The following is a 25,734-nucleotide window of genomic DNA, read 5'->3' as shown; positions in this document are numbered from 1 at the left end:
CAGTATGTGGTTGCCTCTCAAGCGCTCCCTACTGGGGACTTGGCCAGCATGTGCCCTGACTGGGAATCCAACCGGCGACCCTTTGGTCTGCAGGCCGACACTCAATCCACTGAGTGACACCAGCCAGGGGTTATTGGTTTTCTTCTGGCCCCTTGAGTTGTTTGCTTTGCCCATCCCCTTTTGGACTTTTTTCTAATTAACATTTTTAAAGCTATAAATTTTCCTCAGAGTACAACTTTGGCCCCACCTCTCCAGTTCTGATCTGTAGTGTGCTCACTTCTAAATAAAGTGGCATACCTGTTTTATTCTTTGTGTAACCCAGGATTTACTTAGAAGGTGTTTTAAAATGTCCAAGGCAAATCTGAATGTTTTCAGTTATCCTTTGTTATTAATATCTAATTTTGAACGTGGCCTGTATTACTTCTGCATTAGGGAACCAACTTGTGGTGTGTTTCTGACCTACTATTCAGTCAATTTGCATGTGTGTGTGTTGCAGGGTGGAAAGAGAATGTCATTACAACCTCTTGATTTTTAAAAAAAAGATTTTATTTATTTATTTTTAGAGAGATGGGAAGGGAGGGAGAAAGAGAGGGAGAGAAACATCCATGTGTGGTTGCCTCTTGCATGCCCCCTACCGGGGACCTGGCCTGCAACCCAGACATGTGCTCTGACTGGGAATCAAACCTGTGACCCTTTGGTTCTCAGGCCAGCACTGAATCCACTGAGCCACACCAGCCAGGGCAGCTCTTGATATTTTAAAAATTGCTATAGATTTCATTATTGGGACAATCAGGAAATTTGAACACAGACCTTGTATTAATTAATATCAATGTTAACGTTCTGGAGGGTGGCAATAATATTACGGTTGTGCCTTATTCTTAGGAGACACCGAGTAAAGAATTTAATCAGGATGATATGATGTCTGCACCTACTTTTGAAAAGTTCAACATTTTCTAGAGGTGTCTCTAACCACTGGCCCGCTGAAGGACAGCAGTTGTGGGGCTCCCTCCTCATAGACCTCAAGCATCCCGGTGGGTCTGTTCATCACAGCAGGTGTGCCACGGTGTGTACGTCTGTGTGTGTGGAGAGTCAGGTAGACAGATGGACGACTGGCTGGATAGAAAGATAGATGATAGATAGATAGATAGATAGATAGATGGCTGAGATACACAGATAAGTAGAGAGAGAAATTAATAAAGACAGAGATAGAGACAGAGATAAGCAGATAGAGATGCTCAGATAAGGAGAAAAAGAGCAGGACCAAGAAGGAGAGAGGGAGAGAGAGGGAGGTGAGGGGGAGTGACTGAGGGGGAGAGAGAAGAAAGACTAAATATATGGGATGAGCGGGTATGCAAATAGCAACATTGGGTAAATTCAGTTGAAAGGTCTATTGTATTATTCTCGTAACTGTAGGTTTGAAATGTTTCAGACGAAGATTTGACAAGAGAAAGACAAGGCTAAAGAAAAAGGTTCACGATAATATTTAGGGCAAAGTCTTCTCAGGAGGAGGATCATGGGGACGGTTGGGGTGGCCGGGCGCCTTCCGGCCTGTGACCTGGCTGAGACGCACGGGTGTCACTCTGACAGGTTGATGAATGCCTCCGCTTCTGCATTCCTATCGCTCAGGGTGTGGGTTAGAGGGAATGGCTTTTTACGCTTCAAAAATATTACCACAGCAGATTCGAAAGCAACCGGAACACCCATCAGTAGGGGACTCAGTGCAGTGCATTCAGACGAGGGAATACTTGGCCACCTGCACGGAAGAATAACTCGGCCGATCTCTCCTGTACTTACACGCAACCATCTCCACGATATACTCTTCGTAAACACACACACACAGTGTAGGACTATGTATATGACACGTTCTCTTTGAATCAAAGATGCTTAGGCATGGGTAGGGGGTCTGAAAGGATGTACACCAGAAACTAGCAGTCTCTCAGGAGAAGAAGGCGGGATGGGGGGTCCAGAAGGACAGGAAAAATTATTTTCTCTTTACCACGAGCCTACATTATTTTAATATTTTGATTTTGGATAAACCACTTTTTCCAACTTATTTCTTTTTAATCCTCATCCGAGGATATGTTTATTGATTTTAGAGAGAGAGGAAAGGAGAGAGAGAGAGAGAAAGAGAGAGAGAGAAACATTGATTGGTTGCCTCCCATTCGCTCCCCGACCAGGGATCCAACCCACAACCTAGGTATGTGTCCTGACTGGAAATTGAACCTGCAATCTTTAGGTATATGGGAGGATGTTTCAACAACTGAGCCACCTGGCCAGGGCTTCCAGCTTACTTTTTTTCTAAAACTTTTATTTTCCAGAGAGGGAAAGGGAGGGAGGAAGAGAGGAAAAGAAACATTGATTGTCTGCCTTCTGTATGCCATACCCCATACACACCCCAACTGGGAGCAGAACCTGTAACCCAGGCATGTGCCCTGACTGGAATCAAACTGGTGACCTTCCAGTTTGCAGGATGATGCCCAACCAACTGAGCCACACCGGCCTGGGCTCCCAGCTGACTTTTTTACATGCCTCTGTCCTTCCTGATACTCAGTCTTTGCATCACTGCATCCTCTCCTCACCCATGAACCACAGAAGCAGCTGGTACACAGAGTCGAGAGATCTGAGGCTCTGAGGGGAGCTCTCACAGGGCATCAGAGCAGGGCCAGAGCTGCCTCTTCCTGTTATGAACAAGTACCATGGTAGCTTTGGGTTTGAATATGTGTTTGTTTGTTTGCCTCTACCCAGAATCCAAGGAACGGTCATTGTGACCACAGACCACTGAGATTCAGTCCCCAGAAGGGAGTGTTTATTGCACATGTCAGTGGGGCTGCTATGGGTTTCAAGTAACAGAAAACCAGACTCCAAAATAGCTTCAACAATAAGGAAATTTATTATGTCACTTTGCACAAGTTCCAGAGGTTGGCAGCATGATAGTTAAGGGAAAGATTCAGCTGCTCCAACAGAGATACAAAATAACACTGGTTTCAATGAGCTAGAAACTGACATCTCTCTCTTCACAGCATGGGTTAACACATTCCGGGGCAGAGATGGGAACACAGTTGCTTTGTTGTTTTCCACGCGGCTCACCACCACACATGCTGTGGCAGATTGCAAAAATGGCCCCAGTTCCACATACCTTCCTGTACCTGTGCTCCTTGGCAATGTCACTTTGCAGATTTTTTCCCATCAGAGGTGGAATGAATTGCCCCACCCTTTGAACCTAGCAACATTGTGTCAAGTGCCAACCGCAGGTCTCAGACTTTCCATCTTGCTCATGGAACCCTCCCCAGTCAGCCTGCAGGACGATGAGAGCTCCGTGGCTCAGTCAGCTGCCATCGACCCAGCCACCCCTCCCAGAAGCACAGAGTCACTCAGCTCACCACGTGAGGAAGCCCAGCCCAGACCACAACTGCTCAGCTGAGCCCAGCCCAAATTGCTGACCACCGAAATCAGAAAAGGTAACGGTTTTAGGCCTCTAAGTTTTGGAGTGTTTGTTATGCAGCAAAAGCTAACTAATACACTTGCATTCTAGACCATGGAATGGGAGGACTATAGGGCAGGCCCTCTTCCATTCCAGGGCACTTCAAAGAAGTTAGATTGATTACCTCCGCTCACATCTATTGGCCAGAACATACTCACGTGGCTGTACCTGGTTGCAAAGAACACTGGGAAGCTTTGTTCTTTTTTTTTCTGGCTAACCACAGAAGACTTCTATTTGAAGTCTTCCTATAAAGGACATCTTCTATAAAGGAAGGATAGATGGTTACAGGGAAATAATCAGGTGTCTAATACGGAGATTTAGCTGAAGTGGTGCCAGGAGGACTTCCTGAAAGAAGAGGCCAGATTTGGCAGTGTCTTGGAAGCCAGCCTGCTAAAGGAGCTACAAACTACACAGGATTTTCAGCTTCCACTCTAAGGTCTCCATCATCCCCTGGGCATTTCCCCTGGGGAGCAAGGTGAATGAGAAGGCCCTCCTCACCAAATGCCCTGGCCAGAGCAGAAGACAGAGAGTGGGAAAACTTCTCTTGGAAATCTCTGCCAACAAAGACATAGAGGAAAGGGTTGAGGCAGCTGTTGAAACAGCCCAAGGAGAAGGTAGCCTAGAGGATGAGCAGCATTGTGGGGTCATGAGGGTTCCACAGCCCCAGGTGGACCAAGAGTGCCACATTAAAAGGCAACCACAAGGCGAAGAAGGCGCTCACCACCAACAGCAGCAACCTCTTTGGTCGGTGGGGGTAGACACAGCCCTCCTTCCAGAGCTTGGTGAGGAGGAGGTGGGCATAGGTGCTGATGACCACCAGGGGCACCAAGAAGCCCACCACAAAGTAAGTGATAGTCACCACCATGCACCTTTTGCGAGTCACTGGACCCCAGTCATTGGAGCTTCCCTTCCCCTCACGCTCTGTGTCGAACTTGAAGAAGCAATACTTACACCCCTCCGGTTTCTCAGTGGCCTGGAGTCAGAGGTACGGAGAGGAAATGACGGCAGCCAGGAGCCACACCCCGACAGCCAGCCAGCTCGCTCGCTGCACCGTGCGGTGGTTTCAGACCCAGACCGGGTGGAGGACGGACATGCAACAGTCCACAGAGATGAGGATCAGCAGGCAGATGCTGGTGAAGAAGGTGAAGGACAGGAAGGCCAGGTACAGCTTGCAGGCAAGTCCTCCAGGGGCCACTGGTCGCTGGCCAGACTGTAGATGGGAACAGGCAGGGACGCCAGGACCGCGAAGTCGGCACGGGCCAAGTGGAAGAACCACGTGGTGGTGACGGTGCGGGCCATGCGGAAGTCGGTCATCCAGAGCACCAGCCCGTTGGCCACCACGCCGACCCTGAAGGACACAGACAGGGTGGCTATGGTCAGCATGCGGAGACACTGCGCCTCCGCAGGTTGGCATGTGGGAGCCGCGGCGCGGTTCATCTTTCTAGAACAAGAGCGATGACTGCAGGTCAGAGCCACAGGCGACCTTCCACTGCCTTTTGGAGCTCGTGGTCCCCTCTGAGGCCCCTTTATGTATTTCTCCACTCAGCCCACGGTTGTTGAGCACTTGCTGCATAAGTCACTGTGGTATTGCTCTAGGTACTGCCCTTTAACAAAACGGGCCCTCTAGTGGGGGCTATCCGATGGGAAACATTATATGTGTAGTAAATATAGCCGTAAAATCCTGCTTTAGAAGGTTACAAGAGCTATGAAAAAAATAAAAAGGTTTGCCCTGGCTGGAATGGCTCACTGGACTGAGTGCCAGCCTGCAAAACAAAAAGTTGCCCGTTGGATTCCCAGTCAGGGCACATGCCTGGGTTGTGAGCCAGGTCTCCAGTAGGGGGCGTGCGAGAGACAACCACACATCGATGTTCCTCTCCATCTCTTTCTCCTTCCCTTCCCTTCTCCCTAAAAGTAAATACATGAAATCTAAAAAAGAAAAACATGATTTAAAATTTTATGTATTTATTTATTATTTTGGTAAGGATTTTATTTATTTTTAGAGAAAGGGTAAGGGACGGAGAAAGAGAGGGAGAGAAACATCAATGTGTGGTCGCCTTTCATGTGCCCCCTACTGGGGACCTGGCTTGTAGCCCAGGCAAGTGCCCTGACTGGGAATCAAACCAGCGACCCTTTGGTTTGCAGGCCAGCACTCACTCCACTGAGCCACACCAGCCAGGGCTGATTTAAAAATTGTTTAAGGGGCTTCTGATTTGGGGTAATGTCAGAGCATCTTTGTCAGATAAATAGTCCTGCAAATAAAAGTTTATAAAATCTGGAGAAAATATTTAAAATCACTCCATTTTCAAAGATCTTGGGGAGTGACCAAGCTCAATCATAAACCAGAAGAGAGTCCACCCTTGATGGGGGTCAGAGTTATGAGTTCGCACCTTCCTGATGTGAATGCAATGTGACTGCTGCATCCTCACTGGCTGGAGGCATGAGATCACAGATTAGTGGGCAGATTAGCCAGAAAGGTAGTGAGGAGGCAGGGAATTGTGGAGAAAAGAAAGCCCAAGAGAAGGTAAACTCCAAGATCTGCATATTAAAAAATCCATCCAATAAGGGAGATAAATGATAATGGGGGAAAAATACAATAAAAAAATTAACAGAAAAAAAAATCCATCCAAATTCTTAGCTTACTAAATTATGCATGTTCACTGGAGACCCCCAGATGCCTGGTGAACAAGCAACAGCTGAAATTTGAAAGCACTGAGCAGAGATTTCAGCTGTTGCCTGTCACAGAGTGTACTCAGAGTTGGGAGCTTGAGTTCATCCAACTGAACTGCCTGCCAGAACAAGAATCACTCTTCAGAGGAACATAACACAATGGCAGAGTCTCTACCATATTTCATGCATAATAGCCAAGGATCCAATTAAAAACCACTACACGTGTGAAGTAACAGGAAAGTATGAGGCATATTCAACAGAAGAAGCAGTTGAAAGAAACGAAGATAACAACTCCACAATAGCATGGATATCACAATATACAAAGATGTTAAAGCACCTAATACAAATATGTTTAAAATCTTAAATGAAAGGAGCCCTTGCTAGTGTAGCTCAATGGATTAAGAGTGGGTCTGTGAGCCAAAGAGTTACCAGTTCGATTCCCAGTCAGGGCACATGCCCCGCTTGCAGGCCAGGTCCCCAGTAGGGGGCATGTGAGAGGCAACTGATGTATGTTTCTCTCACACATCACTGTTTCTCCCCTCTCTTTGCCCCTCCCTTCCCCTCTGTCTAAAAATAAATACATAACAATCTTTTTAAAAATATATTGAAAGCAGCCAGAGAAAAATGTCCCATTGCATACAAAAGAACATTGATATTAACATCAGCTGACTTCTCACTGTAGTGGAAAGGAGGCCATATGACATGGAACAGTATCTTTAAGGTTACTGCTAGAAGAAAAAAAATCTGTCAATGCAGAACTCGGTAACTTGTAAAAGTATCCTTCAAAAGGTGAAATAAAGATATTTTCAGATAAAACGAATCTGAGATAATTTATTGCATCCATCCACAAGAATTCCTAAGAAAGTTCCTTAGGCCAAGGAAATGACGCTAAATGCTAACTCATCTTTACAGGAAGGAAAGAAGATCAGAACTGATTTTAAATCAAGGTAAGGGGAATTAGGAATGTGGAGTGAGACAGAAAAGGGGCTCTTTGCAGTATAAAGAAGGTGTGGCTAAGTGGATTAAGCACAGGCCTACGAACCGAAAGGTTGCTGGTTCGATTCCCAGTCACAGCACATGCCCAGGTTGCGGGCCAGGTCTCCAGTGGGGGATGCATGAGAAGCACGCACACATTGATGTTTCTCTCCCTCTTTTTTCTGTCTCCCCCTTCCCCCTGTCTAAAAATAAATCAATAAAATCTTTTTAAAAAATAAAAACAGGCATTGAACTCATGGTGTCTCCCAGACACACACCTCAGCACTGCAGACACAACTGCAATGAAAATAGTCAGAACTTGGAAACCTCTTCCCTGGTGGCGCTGACAGGTGGCATGAGAAAGCCCTTCCCCAGGGGAGGTGGCGCAGAACTTCCCATCTCTTTGGCCAGCTAAGCTCCCCCTGTATCCCCCCCCCCCCCCCGCTGTACCCCAGCTGACCTTGTCCCCCATGCCCCCACCCTCTGAGCTGTCTGAGGCCCCTCCCACCAAATTCCCATCTCGTGTCACCATGTCCTGTGTCCCAGGGCAAGGGTCAGGCCGAGGAAGCTCTGTCTGTCTCCACTGTCTGTGTGTCTCTCCAGGGCAGCTACCAGCCTTGAGCCCAGGTTGGGGTCAAGGGTGTGCGGCAGGAAGCTTGTCAGTGAATTTGGGAGCAGATAAGGGTCCAGGAAAGACTCTTGGGCAAGAGTCGTGGTGGCTCCAGAGACCAGTATCAGAGCCCGTGACGTGTCACTAGATGTGGGTGCTGATAGGCCCTGGCGGCCGGGAGTTGGGGGACTAAAGAGGAGAGAGACTCCAGAGGACTCATTTCACGGTGTCATTCCAACTCTCTGCATTTGTCCTTTCCTGGGTCCCGGCCCTGGGCCCCATCTCAGGAAGGGAGCTCGGCTTCCGTGAGCACCTACTATGCGTTGTCCATGTATTATTGCACAGTGGAAGGTTCAGGGAGAGGTGACCATGAGTTCAAATCCTGGCTTCATCTCTTTTGAGCTGTGTGATCCTGGGTAGATTCCTTAACCACTCTATTCCTGAGTTTCTGCATCAGCAAAATGCAGAGGATCATGGTTCCTATCTCACTGTGCTCGGCTTGGTGAAGGTCAGCTCTGAGTAACCCAGGGTGTGGATTTATTTCTGTGGGTGTTCCGGTCACGGGCACAGTTCTGGCTGCAGTAACAGACAGTCCCCTGGGACAGTTGTATGGAAAATATGAGTTCATATCTGTGCTGAGCCCCAACCTGTGCCTGGATGGGCTGCATCTCTTGTGAGTGTTAAATAAGTAAATGAGCAAGGTGTCCTCAAAGCAGAGTTTGGAGACTAAGAGCAAAGTTTTCTCCAGCACATGGATCAACGGGGATCATGGCACATGTTTTCACATTAAGCGGGATGGAGCCATTTCTGCTGTTTCTTGGTTTGCCCCCCTTTTTCCTGTCAGACTCGGCTAGCTGCCTACCCAACGCCCACTTTCTCCTTGTTGCCTTCCAGCACCCAGTGTTGCTCAGGGCGCATGGGCCCAGACAGAATGACCTGCTCTCCTGGGGCGCCTGGTGACGGGTGGGGGCCCCGTGGCACTGCCCGGGGGTAGCAGGTGTAGGCTGAGAGTTACTGAGAAGGGCTCGTCTTCCTTGACACAGGTCCCACCCTTTTTATTTTTTTATATTGCATAAGCTAAAGTATGTTTTCATTGATTGATTGGAGACAGAAAGATGTATTGTTGCACTTATTGATGCATTCACTGCCTGAGTCTTGTAGGTGCCCTGACTTGGGATCGAACCCATGACCTTGGCGTATCAGAACAACACTCTAACCAACTGAGCTGTTGCCTGAACTAGATCCTCAGATTAGGAATACTGGGTTCATAGGCTGTGTGTTTGTCGTCAATGTCACCGGCTTTCTTCCTGAGGAGATCGGAGTATTCACATTCCCCAGGGGCGGGATGAGGGGGGAGAGCCGGTGAAACACACTGACTGACCTGGGCCCTGCCTCGGGGAAACTCTGAGTGCTGAGAGAAGAACAGGAAACCAACAGACTCACAAATAAATGTATCTATTCACAAACGGGGCTCCAGCTTCTGAATAAGCGAGCGTCCTTGAAGCAGAGTTGCAACAGAGGAAGTGGCGTCAGGGCCAGAGTTTCCAGTGTTTGCTGAGTACATGACAATCAAACTGAGATGCCTAGGATGACAGTTCCCTAATGAGAAATGAGAGCAATGAGGAAGATGACAGTTCCCTACACAGCGAGGGAGGGGAATGTGGTGGAAAGAGTGGTGGCCACAGGTGCAAAGGTGCTGAGGATTGTATCTGCTTTTCTGTAACTGCCTTTCCCCCCTTCTTATCTGGTGGAGACTTCTTTCTTTTAAAAAAAAATGATTTTATGTATTTATTTTTAGAGAGAGGGGAAGGGAGGGAGAAAGAGAGGGAAAGAGAGAAACATCAAAATGTGGTTGCCTCTCAAGTGCCTCCTACTGGAGACCTGACCTGGCCTGCAACCCAGGTATGTGCCCTAGACTGGGAATAGAACTGGTGACCCTTTGGTTCACAGGCCAGTGCTCAATCCACTGAGCCACACCAGCCAGGGCAGATTTTATTTGTTTTTAGAGAAAGGGAAAGGGAGGAAGAAAGAGGGAGAGAAACACCAGTGTGCAAGGGATACATCTATCGGTTTCCTCTCGCACACCCCTAACTGGGGACCTGGCCTGAGTCCCAGGCATGTTCCCTGAATGGGTTTCGGACTGGCGATCTTTGGGTTCACAGACTGGCACTTAATCCACTGAGCCACACTGGCCAGGACCTGCAGGATTTAAAGAAAACCCTCACCTGGGGATATGTTTATCGATTTTACAAAGAGAGGAAGGAGAGAGAAAGAAACATCAATGTGAGAGAGAAACAGGGTCAGCTGCCTCCTGTACTCACCCTGCCCAGGGAGGGAACCCACAACCTAGGTATGTGCCCTGACCGGGAATCAAACCCTGCACCCTTTGGTCCATGGGACAATGCTCCAACCAACCGAGCCAGCCAGCCAGGTCTCATTTACAGGGTTTTCTCCAAGGATGGCGCCCCTTCTGCAGATGCTCACGCGGCACCAGGAGCAGCTGTGTGGTGCTGGCTGTTGAAAGATGTCTCCCGGTTTCCGAGGGGTCAGGGTGGGGGGGAATGTGCTTCTAAGGGTTGATCGAACATGTCGCCTTTTTCCTCGCGTCGCCCCCTTTATCAAAGCCAGCTCCCCTCTCCGAGGGAGGGCGCCGCGGGGAGCGGCCGGGGAGCTGCTGAGTCCTCGCCAGGCTGCGCTCTGCCTGCATTCTGGGATCGCTTCTCGCAGCGTTGACATCCTACCTGGTACACTCAAGCAGGGAGCTTTGTTTCGTATCGTTGATTTCTAGAATTCGGTATTTCCCCTGCTGCTTTAGAGTCTTCAACCTTTTAAAAATGTAACACCTCCTGCAGTGTGTGGAGGAGAGACAGCTCCGTGACGTGACCTGTGACCTACGGAGGGGATGAGACCAGAGCAGAGGTTGCTCGTTCCAGCAAACCCTCCTCGCGGACGGCCTGAGCCTCCTGGAGGTTCCTTCTGACGGGAGCTGGCACCCTCCCCCGCCTCCTGCCCCCACGCCGGTTCCCGGAGGTCGTGCTGACCCGCTGGCTCAAACGTGTAATTTCCTGTGTCTGCCGGCATTCACGTACCTGTGACTGTCCCGTCGTCCCCTCTATTATTAATTCTCCGGCTCCCGCTAAGCAGTGTGGGGATCCATTTCGTCTCGCAGCAACCCAAGATGCGCGCCTCAGATGGAAGTTGCCCGTAATCAGTTTTATTTCATTAGGGGGCTGGAGTGGCAGACTCTTTCTTCTGTCTTCCCCTGACGTCCACTCACAGAGGCAGGCTTCAGTCCTGGGAACCTTCCCGCGTCCCTGCGTCTCTGTGGTTGGGACATTCTTGCCCGATTCCCTTTTGGAACAAATTGAAGTTGTCGCACCACCTCCCCCCACCACTGCCGCCGCGTGTTTTGCTATTCTAATCAGTGTTGTGAATAACACTTGGAGAGATAAAGGTGTTTTTTTTTTTTCCACAGTGAGTTTTGTTTCTTTGGATTCCCAGAAGTGGACCCCAAAGGAGAAAAGATCTCGACTTTGTTACCCAGAAGGATGGGAGGATAGGCCATAGGGCAGGAGAGGATCCGCCCCAGCCTCACCCACCAGCTCTGAGTCTTCTCATTAAAAAACGTTCCCTGGTTATTGACTTATTGGAATGATTTTGGTTTTTTATGTGGTGAGATATCTTCCCAGAATGGTCAGTTGCTCACTATGTTCCCTCTTTAAAAAAAAAAAAAAAAGACTATTTATTTATGTATTTATTTATTTTTAGAGAGAAGGGAAGGAGAAAGAGAGGGAGAGAAACACCGATGTGTGGCTGCCTCTCACACACCCCCTACCGGGGACCTGGCCCACAACCCAGGCATGTGCCCTGACTGGGAATCAAACCTGCAACCTTTTGGTTTGCAGGCCGGCACTCAGTCCACTGAGCCACACCAGCCAGGGCAACATCCACTCTTTTATGAACTGTCTCTTCCTATCTTTTGCCCACTGGCTTCCTGGAATCCAAGAGGTTTGTTCCCTTTTCTGTCACTTGACATGAAGAGATTATTAGTGTGATTTCTGTCACATGAAGTACAATTTTGTTCAAGTCAATTTCTTCACTTTTTATTTTAGCATAAGTTGTTTGTTCTACAAAGAGCTTTTAAATTTCAGGTTGTCAAACCTGTATCCTTAATACAAGAAAAAATGGAAAAAAGTAAGTATTTTTATGGTCCCAGCATACTTCCGCTGCGCCACTCTGCTAAACTAAGTATTTTGAAAATTCAGGCATTATCTGCGTACGAGAATTCTCCCTTGTTGGTGCAATTCTAGGGTTTTGAAAAACATACATGCTGCATGACCACCACCCCAAAATTCCCTTGCACCCCTTTTACTTTAAATATTTTGAAACACAGGAGAGCTGAAAGAACCAACGTGCAGAGTAGACAATTCATTCCTCTAGCCATTTTGTTTTTAAATATTGAGCCCAAACATAGAAAGTCTCTAGCACAGCCTATTCCTGTTGTTGACACCATTAAGCAAACATATATAGCACGGAAGTACCAGAAGGAGAGGGAGAGGGAGAGGGGGAGGGAGAGAGAGAGAATCAAGTAAGTAATGGCTGAAAACTTCCCACGTTTATTACACTAACCTCCCTACACATCTAGGAGGCTCAATGAACTCAGATGGGATCCACACAAAGACACCCACAGTCAGACACATCCTAGTAAAAATGTTGAAAGTCAAGGACAGGGAGATGATATTGAAAGCAGAAAGAGAAAAATGGCTTTTTGCTTGCTAAGAAACCCCAATAAGATAAATAGCTGACTTCTCAGCAGACAGGATGGAGGCCAGAAGGCAGTAGAATAACATACTCCAAACACTCAGAGAATAAGTGTGTCAACCAAGAATCCTGTACCTGGCAAAGCTGTCTTTCAAAACTGAAGGCAAAATAAAGACATGCCCAGATATGCAAAAATTGAGAGAGTTTGATGCTAGCAGACCTGCTTTACAAAAAAAAAAAAATTTTAACATTTTTCAGGCTGAAAGCAATGGGACTCCAGGAGCTAATGCAAATCCACAGGGGAAAAAAAAAAAACAAAACTAGCAAAGGTTATGATGGTATTATAAAACAGTATACAGGCGTCGTTTTTCTCCTTTATGCTCTTAACTGATTTTAAAAGCAATTGCAGCCCTGGATGGTGTGGCTCAGTAGATTGAGTGCCAGCCTATGAACCAAAGGGTCACTGGTTCGATTTCCAGTCAGGGCACATGCCTGGGTTGCAAGCCAGGTCCCCAGTAAGAGGTGCACTAGAGGCAACCACACGTTAATGTTTCTCTGCCTCTCTTTCTCCCTCCCTTTCCCTCGGTCTAAGAATGAAATAAATAAAATCTTATTTTAAAAAAAAGCAATTGTAGAAAATAATATGTATATAATTTATTGTTGAGACTACACGATATAGGAATGTAATGTTTTTGTAAGTATTTGTCCATAATAACACAAAGGAGGCAGGCGAGAGTAAACCTAAGGAAGAGGCTACAGATGGTAAAGTATCAATGATCACTGTGTGTTCTTCGATCTGTAACATCAGTATGTATAACAGTAATACCACGTAAAGAAAGAGTAAAGGGAATAGAGTTGTATAGGACTAACAATTCATTCTCATTGGAATTGATTGGTGAATCAAAGGGTTGCTGGTTTGATTCCAGGTCAGGGCACATGCCTGGGTTGCAGGTCAGGTCCCAGGCTGGGGATGTGTGAGAGGCAACCGACTGATGTCCCTCTCCCTCTCTTTTTCCCTCCTTTCCCCATCTCTCTAAAAATGAATAAATAAAATATTTTTTAAAAATAAAACAATTCAAATGGAAATTTGCTTGCAATTGTACTGAATCTATAAATTATTTGTGAGGTATTGACAACTGTATAATATTTAATCACCCCAACCAAGAGCACGGCATACCTTTGCATTTATTCAGATCATCTTTTTTAGGGGCTTTATTAGACTTTTTTTTCCTTCACAGAATTTTATGTTTTCTTATTTGCTGGTTCTGAGATGATTTCAAGATTTTGTTGGGATTGTGACTGGTGTTTTCATCACATCCTATGTTTCTAAAACCTTTATTTTTGGCATAGAGAAATGGAAATGATTTTTGTAAGTTAATCTTGTAACTGGGAACCTTGTGGACATCTCTTATAATTTGTTCTTATGGTTTGTTCATTCCAGTGGTGTTACTGGGTATATAATTACATCGTGTTCAGATATTGAAAGCTTTTTTTATTCCCTTCTGGTCTTTGCACACCTTCTTTCCTTTTATTTTTTAATAAAGCATTAGTCAGGATTTATGGACAATACGTGTTAAACACTAGCCATGATGAGAATATCCTAATGTTATTCTTACTCTTACAAGGAAGTCTCCCAAAATTTCTATGGTGTTTGCTGGAAGCTTTAAGAAGTTTAAAAAAATGTCCTTTTCTTCCTAGTTTACTATTTCGATTTTTAATAATGAATAGATATAAAACCTTATCAAATGATTTTTCTACATTGGTTGAAATCATTACATTTTATTTCTTGGTCCATTAATATGATGGATTACATTAAAAGACTCCTTTTGAAATTTTGAACCGTATTTGCATTAGTGGGATAAATCCTACTCGATGATGGTAACTTATGATATAATCTTGGATTTAGTAGGCCATTATTTGAGTTAGTGTTTTTATACCCACATTCACAGTGAAATGGACTTCTAATTTCCTTTTCTTGTATATATTTCTTATCTGGTTTTGGAACCAATTTTGCAGCAGCTTCCCAAAGAGAGCTAGACAGACTTTACATGATTTCCAGTTTCTGGGACAATGTGTATGAGATAAGAATTAAGCCCTGGCTGGTGTGGCTCTGTGGCGCTAGCGTGTGAACTGAAAGATCACTGGTTCGAATCCCAATCAGGGCACATGCCTGGGTTGCAGGCCAGGTCCCCAGTAGTGAGCAAGTAAGAGGCAACTACACACTGGTATTTCTCTCCCTCTCTTTCTCCTTTCTTTCCCCCTCTCTAAAAATAAATACATAAATAAAAAGATAAGAATTAAGCATTCCGTGAATGTTTGATATTGCTCACCCAAAAAATAGTCTCCACCTGTGTTTTTTAAAGAAAGAGAGATCTTTGACTATAACTTCAAACACTTCAGTACTTACTGATTTATTCAAGTTCTTTTATTTTTGTATAACTTTTAGCACTTTATATTTTTCTGGTAATTTAGCCATTTCATCCAGGTTTTTACATGTTAGCAAGTAGTTGATCATACTATTATTTCCTTACTTTTTATAGCTCTGCCTGGCTATAATTATTCACTTTCATAGTTTGTATTTCATGGTCTATCTCTTTTTCTTATCCAGTTTTGTTAAAGTCAGTCTACAGCTGTTGCCTTTGTGAGTCTTCTTCACCCCATTCATCTTTCATTTCTGCCCATATGTTTATCATTTATTTTGTGTTTGTTTCTGTGAATTTGCTTTACTGCTAATTTCCAACCATTTGAGTTAGATGCTTAGCTCATTCTACCAAAAAATATATTTTTTAAATTTTTGTCCTAACTTAGCTCTAATTCGTTTCTTTTTAAGATTTTATTTATTTATTTTTTAGAGAGGGAAGGGAGGAAGAAAGAGAGAGAGAGCGAAACATCAATGTGTGGTTGCTGAGGGCCATGGCCTTCAACCCAGGCATGTGCCCTGATTGGGAATAATCGAAACTGTGACACTTTGGTTCGCAGCCCGTGCTCAATCCACTGAGCTATGCCAGCCAAGGCTGATAAAATTTTTATCAAATGCTTTTTCTCCATCTATGAAAATTGCCACCTGGTTTTCCTCCATTACTCTATTAATGTGACAATATATTTTTCTAATGCTAAACAACCTTCATATCTGGTATGTCCTCATCAAGTACCCTATTTTTATATGCTGATGACATCAGATGGTAATGTTTTATTTAGGGGTTTTTGAACTAAGGTTCAGGACAGAGAGCCACCAAAAAGGCCCACGAACCCTAAAATATGACAGAGCAGGGACCACAGAGAACCTGGAAAAGGATGAGTGTTCAGCAAATGCTGTAGAAATAATTTGTCATCCTGATGGGAAAAAAATGAAATTGGATTTCTACATCACACCTCCAAAAAAAAAAGCAACCAACTTTAGATGGATGAAAGACTTAAATGTGGAAGTCAAAAATTTTAATTCTCAACCCAGGATGTTTTTCATTATTATTGATTTTTTTAGTAGGGAGAAGAAGAGGGGAAGAGAGGGAGAGAAATATTGATAAGCTGCCTCCCATGTGCGCCCTGAGGATTGAACCCGCATCCTTTTGGTGCACGGGGATGATGCTATAATTAATGAGCAACCTGCCATGGAAGGAAGTTAAAACTTTTTTTTTAAAGATTTTTAGTGATGCCCTGGCTGGTGTGACTCAGTAGATTGAGTGCCAGCCTGTGAACCAAAGGGTCGCTGGTTGCGTTTCTGGCCAAGTCCCCAGTAGGGGGCCCATGAGAGGCAACCACACATTGATGTTTCTCTCCCTCTCTCTTTCCCCTCTCTCTAAAAATAAATAAAATCTTTACAAATAAATAAATAAAAATAAAAAAATTAAATTAAGAAATTTCTGATCAATAGAATACACTATCAAGAAAGTACAAGAAACAAGCCAGAGATTTGCAATGCATAGCCTTCAAAGTATTAGTATGCAGAATATATAAAGACTACTAATTACCAGGAAGGAGGCACCCAGTATAAAAAAATATTACAAATATATGTAAAAGCCTACAACAGGTATTTCATGGAGAGGAACATAAGAAGAGCAAATAAGCAGATCAAAAGAAGCCCAGCCTCATTAATAATTGGGGATATGGAAGTTAAGACCACAGTGAGATACCACATTCCACCTACCAGACTGACAAAAATTTTACACCTGATGGTGAGGAGCAATGATGATGACGACGTAGAGAGTGAGAAAGATGCGTTGTTCACAATAGCGGAAAATAGAAACACAAATGCTCATTTGTGAAAGCCACGAATGTCAGCCAGAACTGAGCAGATTCATTATGGCACCTCTCCCGGAGAGCCCCACACCACGGCGACAATGCACTCACTATAGCAACACCAGCAAATCTTTGTAATATAAGTTTACCTTTACAAAGCAAGTTGCAACCTGCACACAGATGTTTATAGCAGCTTTACTCATAACTGCCAAATCTTGGAAGCAACCAAGATGCCCTCCAGGAGGTGAATGAATAAATAAACTGTGGTTAGCCAGACAATGGCATATTATTCAGTGCTAAAAAGAAATGAGCTATTCCCTCTTTTCACTTGCCAATTGGTTTTTATTGGTCATTCAAATGAGGAAAGGAAATATCCTGTTAACACTCAAGCAAACTGGCCCTGGCTCAATGGGTTGAGTGACGGCCTGTGAACCAAAGGGCCAGGCAGTTCAATTCCCAGTCAGGGCACATGCCTGGTTGTGGGCCAGGTCCCTAGGAGGGGTTGTATGAGAGTCAACCACACATTGATGTTTCTTTCCTCTTTCTCCCTCCCTTCTCCTCTGTCTAAAAATAAATAAATAAAATCTTAAAAAAAATAAATGATTAAGTTAAAATGAGGCCAGAGTGAGCCCTATTCCAAGCTGATTGGTGTTCTCATAAGAAGAGGGCAGCATGAGAAGGTGGCCATCTGCAAGCCAAGGAGAGAGGCCCAAGAACCAACCCTGATGACACCGTTTATTCTGGACTTCTAGCCTTCAGGACTGTGAGAAATCATTTCTGTTTAAAGCACCCAATCTGTGGCACTTTGCTATGGCAGCCCTAGGGGGCCAGAGATGGAGGATGGAATAAGGGAAGGGTGACTTAAAGAGTAACACCCTACCACATGATATCACCTTTAATAGGAATCTAAACAACAAAACAAAACAAAACAAAAAAACTAGCAAAATATAACCAAAGACACTGAAATAGGGGATAGTCTGACAGTGACCAGAGGGGAGAGAAGAGGGAATTCAGGGGGGAATGGGTAGGGTTTACAGGAACAAATTCGGAGGACACATGGACAAAAACTAGGGGTGGGGGGTAATGGGGGGGAAGGGTGGAGGGTTGGGTGGGTGGGCTGGAATGGGAGTAGGGGGGAGAAAACTGTACTTGAACAATGATTAAAATTTTTTTAAAAATTAAAAAAAAAAAGAGTAACACCCTATTCAGCCCTGGCCAGTGTGGCTCAGTGGATGAGAGCTGGCCTGCAAACCAAAGGGTCGCTGGTTCAATTCCCAGTCAGGGCACATGCCTGGGGTGTGGGCCAGGTCCCCAGTAGGGGGCATGTGAGAGGCAACCACACATTGATGTTTCTTTCCTTTTTCTCACTCCCTTCTCCTCTGTCTAAAAATAAAGAAATAAAATTTTTAAAGAGTAATACTTCATTCTTTTTTTTTACATTATTACCCAAGGATATGTGTTTTTTTAATTGATTTTGGAGAGAGAGGAAGGGAGAGACAGACAGACATCAATGTGAGAGAGCTGCCCACAACCTTTTGGTGTATGGGATGATGCTACAACCAACTGAGCCACACGCAGGACTAACCCAGTATTCTTAGGTTTGTGGGCTAATGGGTAGTCTTTTTGTGCCTCAGTATTTACACATATATTATTTTACATGGATCAGACATTACAAAATTGCCAAGAAGATTGTTTTTAAGGCAGAGCTGGTATTCCAGTCCCTGCCCCTCTGTCCCCCAACTCCACCAGCCGTGACTTCCTGCCCACAAGGCTGCCAGGAGCTGTCAGAACCCACTCAAGTTTGGAACAGGTGGGAAGAGAGATAGAGAGGCGGCGGCTACTTGCCTCTCCACAGGAATTTACAAAACCCATGCTCACCCTGACGTGGGTGTGGCTCACACAAACCACGCATGGTTTGAAAAGAAGCATCCTGCTGCGGCTGGCAATGATGCGGCTGGCATTTCAGAAGGAAGTGGTGGCTTGCGGCCGGAGCCCAGGAGAGGCCGTTCAAATGAATGAGGGAGGACCCGAGGCTAACAGAGGGAAAAACCTGGGGAAGCCAGGAAGGAGTCACAGGCCAGGTGAACCACCGACGGTAGAGAAATGAGGTAATTACAACAAAATAAACCATTCCATGCTTTACACATTTTGTACCATTGACCTCACCTCCTATGCTCTGGTGGAGAACGTATTACCTGGATCTAATCATTATGAGGAAACATCAAGTAAACTCGAGTGAGTTACTCCTATTTTCTTTTGTTTTAAGGAGTGGGGTGGGGGGAAGTTGTTCTTCCATAATGTCGGTATCATCAGAATGGAAATGTTCTATCTACCTCTGGCTGGTGTGGCTCAGTGGACTGAGCACTGACCTGTGAACCAAAGGGTCGAAGGTTCAATTCCCAGTCAGGGCATATGCCTGGGTTGTGGGCCAGGCCCCCAGTAGGGGGCGTGCGAGAGGCAACTGCACATTGATGTTTCCCTCTCTTTCTCCCTCCCTCCCCTTCCCTCTAAAGGTAAATAAATAAAATCTTTTTTAAAAAATGGAAATGTTCTAGATTCATGGAGACATCACAACTACGTGCAACGCGGGACCTCGAGGCTGGAAACTGAACTGGAGGAGAAAGTGCACTTGGGTCAGCGGACAAAACTGGAATATCACCAATAGATTAGATAGAATAATTATGTAAATGTTGCATTTACTGAGGCTGATCACTGTGGTTGTGGAAGAGAGCATCTGCACTCTCAGGAAATACGCATTGAAATAGGGGTGAAGGGCCATGATGTGTGTAGGTAGTTAACCCTTAAATTCCTCAACAAACAGAGAGAGAGAGAAACAAAAGCCACCTAGGACTGTAAAAAATCTGCCCACCATCTCCAGACACAGACAAAGCCAGCTGCCAAGTCAACGGGAAATATCTCTCCTAGCGATAGGATGTAAAGTGTCCTAACGAACCCCTTTTGTGGCTGTGGCTACCTTGCCCACTGAGAAACTTTGTTCTCTAATGTACTTTGGAAACTCGACTATTTGAAAGCATAGCCATTCAAGGGCAGAGGAAGAAACATCCGCCCTGGCTGATGCGGCACACGCCTGGGTTGAGGGCGAGGTCCCCAGTTGGGGGCGCAAGAGAGGCAACAGAGCGATGTTTTTCTCCTACTGTTGCCCTCTCGCTGAAAATAAATAAAATCTAAAAAACAAACAAAAAAAGGAAAATGAAAAAAAAATAAAGAATGAGACATCCTACTCCTGCCTGGAAGAGCTAAGGCACTTTGTCACAGACAAAAAGCCTCAGTTTTCAGCCTTGATGCAAGAGCTGGGCACAACATATACCACATTTATCTTAACTTTGTGGTTTCCGAAGAAACAGGACCCTGAGTCCACTTTGCAGTTCAGTTCAGACCTGATGTTGACTCATGTATTTTTAAAAAGATTTTATTTATTCATTCTTAGAGAGGGTAAGGGAGGGAGAGAGGGAGAGCAATATCAATGTGTGGTTGCCTCTCACACGCCCCCCCACCCCCGGCCCGCACTGGGTACCCGACCTGCATGCAACCCAGGCATGTGTCCCTACTGGGAATCAAACCACAGACCCTTTAGTTTGCAGGCTCACGCTCCATCCACTGAGCTACACCAGCCAGAGCTAACATTGACTCATTTATACACATTACTGCTTTGCTCTGAAGCTATGGAAACAACGTTTCACTTAAATTTCACGCAGATTCCTCTCTTTCACCAAATCCTATTGCGCGATCACAGTTCCTCCACTGGAATGTGGTCTCCTTCGTTGCACTGGGTCAGTAAACCTGACTCTAGTTTGTCCTTGGTGATTGAATTAGGATGGATGAGTGGGTAGTGGATGGACGGTGGGTGGATGGATAGATCGAAAGATATAAAGCAGTGGCAGTCAACTGTTAACAATAAATAAATCTGGGGAAAGGGTATATAAAATACAACACACTATTTGTATTTCTGTAAGTTATCTGTAACTTCAAAATTATTTACGAATAAAAAGTTTTTTATTATTAAAAGTTAAGTTGGTTCGGACCAGTGTTCAGCAAACTTTTTGCAGGCAAAGGAAAAATTTTTACTTAGTAATTTAGTACTTAAGCACTCAAATTGTGATAACTATTTCTAACCGTTTTCTATGAACTTATTTCACTTGTTTTGAAAATGGTTAGGATCTACACATAAAAATTCACCCATATTTTGAAAAAACTCTTTGTGGGAAAGATTTGAGCGCTGGTTACAGTCTAAGCCTAAACAAATTGTTACACTCTGCGGCTTTGGGTTTTTCTACCGATTTTTGAGTGGCTGGACTACATTTCCCATAGTACCTCGGGGCGAAGCCCGATTGGGCGGGGGGGGGGGCGAGAAGGGAGTGCGAACTCTAATTGGAGACTGCAGAGGTTATTGCGATGGGCGTGGTCCTGAGCTTGCGGAGTGGAGTGCGGCGGGGGGTGGGGGGGGTGTGGGCGACTCTCACGTGGAAGGAGGGGCCAGGGCTTGCAGATGGATCTGCGTGAGGCACCCGATGGCTGCCGGGCAACGCAGTTCAGAGAAGGCCTTAGTGGGCTTGTCGCTTAGCCTCTTGGGATTTGTAGTCCTGACAAGCCCGTGAGGCTACCAGTAGTTCTTCCCCAAGCTGAGACATCTCGGTCCCTGTGTCTTTCTCCACCACTTCCCTAGGATCCATAAACGAATCTACCCCAATCAGTTGCTGAGGCTTTCTCTGTTCCGCAGCTCCAAGCTGTCAAAGCAGATGCTCTGCGGAAAGACAGGGAGGGGGCATTTACGAATGGTGCCCCTTGGTTGGTCTGGGAGGGCTTCTCGGAGCAGTGGTAAGGGTCTCATACGTAGAACTGAGTCAGAAATCAAATCAGAATGCTGCGCGTACAGGCGTGCTGATTTGATGCATAAACAGTCCTAGCAAATGCCCTCCACTCACCACCTCGGACCTCTCTGTGTGTCCCCACAACTCTCTCTCTGGGCTGGTGTGACAGACATTCACCAGACAGTAGCATCTAGAGTGAGAGTGTGATGGGGAAAGCCTCGGACCCTGTGGGAGCCCGGGGGAGAGAGGCAGTTAGAGATCCGACTCATCTCAAGGTGCCCAACCTGGCCCCACACAGCCATCCTCCATTCAGCCGGCTCCCATGCGCCAGGGTATGCTGGGCGCAGGGAGTTGGTCACACCCAGCTCCGCCCCACAGCGGTACCCTGGTCGGGCTGATAAGTGCAGACTCAGGAGACAAGTCTCCCTCAAGTTTGCCCAGTAGGAAACGGTCTAGGTAGGACTAGAACTTGGGCCATCCAGCTGCAGAGTCCAGGCAGACACAACCGTGGAACTGCCCAATCCACTTAGTTTCCAAAATGTCCAGTCTGTAAGGATGGACCCCTCCTGAGGAGTAGCAGATATTCGTCAATATCCTCTGGTTGCCTCACCCCCACCCTGGGACACAAGCTCAGGGGAAAGAATTTAGAGCAAGGTCTTCAGTTCCCCGGACTGACCTCTTCCTGAACAGAGGCCACGACCTTACCCTTCAGCCTCTCGTTCTGCACCTCCTGTGGGAGCGGTGAGGCACAGAAATGCCTCCTAGAGGGTTTGTGTGGTGCTCACCCCTTCCAAAAAGGGGTGACTGACACTGGTTGACCCAATGGTGACACTATGTCAGGGTCAGGACCATGATGCCAGTATTCAGGGGGACACTGGGGTGATTTCTGGGTGTTATCTCTGCCCCAGGGAAAAAGTATGAAAAATCGTGGGGAAGGAAAGGTATGGTGTGGCTCATGTTCCTGGGCTTGCCTGGACATCCCGAAAGTCATACAAAATAGGAGTTAGGATTGTGTCTATGCTCAGAAAAGGAAACTGAGGCTCAGGGCAGGGAAGAGGCTGGCTCATGGCCTCACAGGCAGGGAGTGGAGGAGGGAACACTGGGAGGGAGGCTACCCTTCCAGGCTAGAAGGTCTTCAAGTTTGTGTTTCAACACAGGCCCCTGGGGGCGGGGGAAAAGGAAGGGAGCAGAGGGGTGTCTGATACTGTTTCAGTACCATCTGGTGAAACAAGTGTGAGACACACTAAACAATATTACATGAGGAATTTCTTGCAAAGCTTGTCAGAGCCTTTAGCCCCTTTGTGATTCCAATATCTTTGATCCGTACCAAGACCTGGGACAATGATTGACCGGCCCTTGGTCCCCAAGGCCCTGAGTGGAGGGCACAATGGGGATAAAGCTGTCAGCAGCGTGTGCACTTATGTACTCCCGACATCTATGTGCAGGAGTGGATGACCATGTGTACATATGTACAGGTGTTCTCCATCACTGATTCTGGGGCATCCAAAGGCCAGGTTCTTGCCTTTCCCGTCCTCCCACGCGGCGAGAGACAAATGCCAAGTGCTTTCCACTGCCCGCTCAAGTCCGATTCCACAAGGCTTTATTGTCGCCGTACCTAAGCCTGGTGCTCACTGCTCCCAGGAAAAACACGGGCAAGGAAGAGAGGGAGGAAGGGAAGGGCGTTTTCGGAAAGTGCTCGGCCTTGGCAAAGGGCGGGTGGAGGGATGGAAAGACGAGGCGGGGACCGGCCCCGTTAGAAGGGGAACTCGCAGACGTAGTAGAGGCGCCTCTCGCAGTCGTGGTCCCACCAGGAGCCGTCGTCCGAGGCCTGCGCCACGCAGTTCTCCAGCGCGCCGCCGTTGGGCTGATTGGGGCTGAGCGGGTGTGGCGCGGCGCTGGGCTCGGAACCGGGCTCGGGCCGGGGCGCTTGGTGCCAGGCGAAGAAGGACACGCGCTGGCCGTTCTCGAAGAGGTAGAGGCCCTCGGCGCGCCGGTCGTGCACGCCCAGCCACACCGGCCAGTTGTAGGGAGCCAGCGCCGCACGCAGGTAGCGAGTGAGCCCTTCCATCTGCTGGCGGTCCGCGGGTTGTGCCAGGCTCCCGCCCCGCGCCACACACCGCGCTTGCGCCGCTGCCTGCGCCTCGAAGTCGCGCGATAGCAGGAAGCACTTGTGGCCAAGGCGCAACCCCTTCAGGCAGCCTGCGGGCGGGGTGGAGTCAGGTCCAGGGAGGGCGGGGTGGGGCGGGGTCAGAATCTCCCGGGGCGGGGAGAAGGAGGGGTAAGAGCCTATCAGCTAGAGCTAGGAGGAGGCGGGGCCAGAATCCAGCGAGGAGGAGGAGTCAGGGCCGTCCCGGGCGGTGCCAGACTGCGAGGACCGGACTGTAGGGGGCGTGGCGCGTGTAGAGTGGGGTAGGCTCTACTGCCTCGTGGGGAGTGTACTCCCCTCACCGCCTGCCTGCTCTCGGCATTCACCTTCCCCGCCACGCTAACCTCCGCATCAACCCACACCCAAGTCTCCAGGAACCCCCTCAGCCGTGATGCCCAGGGTCCCCAGACCTCTCTGGGCCCCCTCCTCCCGCTAGTCCCCCGCCAGACCCGGGTCATCCCTCTTTCCCTGCCCCGCGCCGTGCAGACTCACCCTCTAAGCGGCCACGCTCGCGCTCGGCGCGGCTCTGCGCCTCCTGCAGGGCTTGCACGGCGTCGCGGGTGTCACCCACCGCCTCCCGCAGCTGCCGCAGCCCCTTGGTCAGCTCGACCACTCGGGTATCCAACACGTGCAGACGAACGTGCACCTGGTGCAGGCCCGCGTCCAGGCCGGCCAGACGGCCCACTGCGGACGGACAGGGAGCACATTGGACGGGGACCTTGAGGGCGAAATCGGGGGACCGGAGGCCCTGAGGGGCACAGGGACCTAAGGCCTCTGGGGACAGAGTTTGTGGGGCTGGGGAAACTCGGGGGTCCTAGAAGGTGGCCCTGGGTTTTTGGGAGGCAAGGCTGGAACTTCACGGGGGTGTGGGCGCCACGGGCTGGACAGTGAACAATCGAAAGGCTCTCGGACAGTAACAGGACAGTTCCCTTGGCTGAAAATGATGGCGGAGGCCTGGGGTGCAGGGCGGAGCTAATGATAACTCACAGATGTAAGTGACAGTGTCCTCTGGGGTGGGAGTAGGGCTGGGGCTGGAGGAGGGGATTGGCGTTGCTTCCTCTTCTTCCTCCCCCTGATGATCCTCCTCAGTCTCCCTGGCCCCTTTGTCTTCAGGTGTTCCCTCAGGATGTTCGTCCCCCCTCGCAGCGTCTCCCCTCGCAGTGGGCAGCCCCAAGGCCTCCTGTAAATGCTGAGGCAGGGCAGAGACAGTAGGGGACAACCTGTCTCCCCATTCTGACTCCCCAGATGTGCCAAGCATCCCTCTCCAGCTGTAAGCTGGCTCACTGCCCTCAAGTCCCTTCTGTGAACCAGTCACCCCCATCTTCTGAGCCTGTCCCATCCCTCCCTCTTGCCCATTTCCCTGACCCCAGAATGCCCCCTCCCAAACCCACGGTCGTGGTGGTACTCCCCCACCACCCCCCCACTCCTTCCCTGCCCCCCCCCCACCCTCGCCATTCTCCAACTCACCTTCAGCATCAGGGCCTCCCTCTCCCGTTCCTCTTCCTGGGCTCCTCCCCAGCCCCCCTCCCACTCCCTCTCAGCTCCCCGAGCCCCGTGGCTGAAGCCCAGGAGCTGGGGGACCACCAGGGCCCCCAGGAGCCAGGCTGCCTGCATCAGGGTGGGCTCACAACGCCCAAGGCTACAGACAAATGTCTCTGGGGAGGGGGTATCTCTGGGGACTGGCGTGTGCGCAGATCACTAGCTCCGTGGTCCCCACCTCTCCCAGCTCCTCCCTGGTCCCTCTCTTCCCAACTCCCGTCTCTCTGTTCCTCGATGTGTGTCTCTCTCCGCCTCTCTTGGCTCCCCTGAGGCCCTGCCTCTGTGGCCGGAAACCTCCAACGTTCCAAAGCCTGGATCCCGCCCTGGGTCTCCCCCCACACCCCCCTCTTCCCACTTTCCAGAGCTCGCTTCCGCCCTGTTCTTTCCTTCTGCCCAGGCCAAAGCTCTGACAGTCAGGAAGAGCATGGAGCTAGCTAGCTCTCCAAGGGATCCTGGAGACGCAGCCTCTGCCCTGGACCCCCCTCCGGGG

The 25,734-nt window shown here is 48.0% G+C and overlaps 2 protein-coding genes across 2 annotated transcripts; both read right to left on the bottom strand.

The window, feature by feature from the left end:
• Positions 1–3,646: 3,646 nt before the first annotated feature.
• Positions 3,647–4,918, bottom strand: GPR32 (G protein-coupled receptor 32). The gene is given in 2 exon segments (XM_028530193.2): positions 3,647–4,660; positions 4,663–4,918. Coding segments are annotated over 2 exon segments (1,029 nt in total). The 3' UTR covers positions 3,647–3,887.
• Positions 4,919–23,120: 18,202 nt separating this feature from the next.
• CLEC11A (C-type lectin domain containing 11A) lies at positions 23,121–25,462 on the bottom strand. Its single transcript, XM_028529972.2, has 4 exons — positions 25,173–25,462; positions 24,693–24,894; positions 24,198–24,389; positions 23,121–23,758 (listed from the first exon to the last, which is right to left on the bottom strand). The coding sequence occupies exons 1-4, from the start codon at positions 25,317–25,319 to the stop codon at positions 23,313–23,315; spliced, it is 987 nt and encodes a 328-aa protein (XP_028385773.1). The 5' UTR covers positions 25,320–25,462; the 3' UTR covers positions 23,121–23,312.
• Between the last annotated feature and the right edge of the window lie 272 nt (positions 25,463–25,734).

Source organism: Phyllostomus discolor, chromosome 12 (genome assembly GCF_004126475.2).
Source record: "Phyllostomus discolor isolate MPI-MPIP mPhyDis1 chromosome 12, mPhyDis1.pri.v3, whole genome shotgun sequence".
Lineage (NCBI taxonomy): Eukaryota > Metazoa > Chordata > Mammalia > Chiroptera > Phyllostomidae > Phyllostomus > Phyllostomus discolor.
Note: the sequence above shows the minus strand (reverse complement) of the source record. Positions and strands in the feature narration are given on the sequence as shown.

Excerpts from the sequence above, each read along its gene's own strand:
- CLEC11A (XM_028529972.2), bottom strand. The coding sequence starts at position 25,319 with ATGCAGGCAGCCTGGCTCCTGGGGGCCCTGGTGGTCCCCCAGCTCCTG. Across the intron at positions 24,390-24,692 it reads GGACACTGTCACTTACATCT|TGGGCCGTCTGGCCGGCCTG; the intron begins GTGAGTTATCAT and ends GTCCGTCCGCAG. Across the intron at positions 23,759-24,197 it reads CGAGCGTGGCCGCTTAGAGG|GCTGCCTGAAGGGGTTGCGC; the intron begins GTGAGTCTGCAC and ends CCCCGCCCGCAG.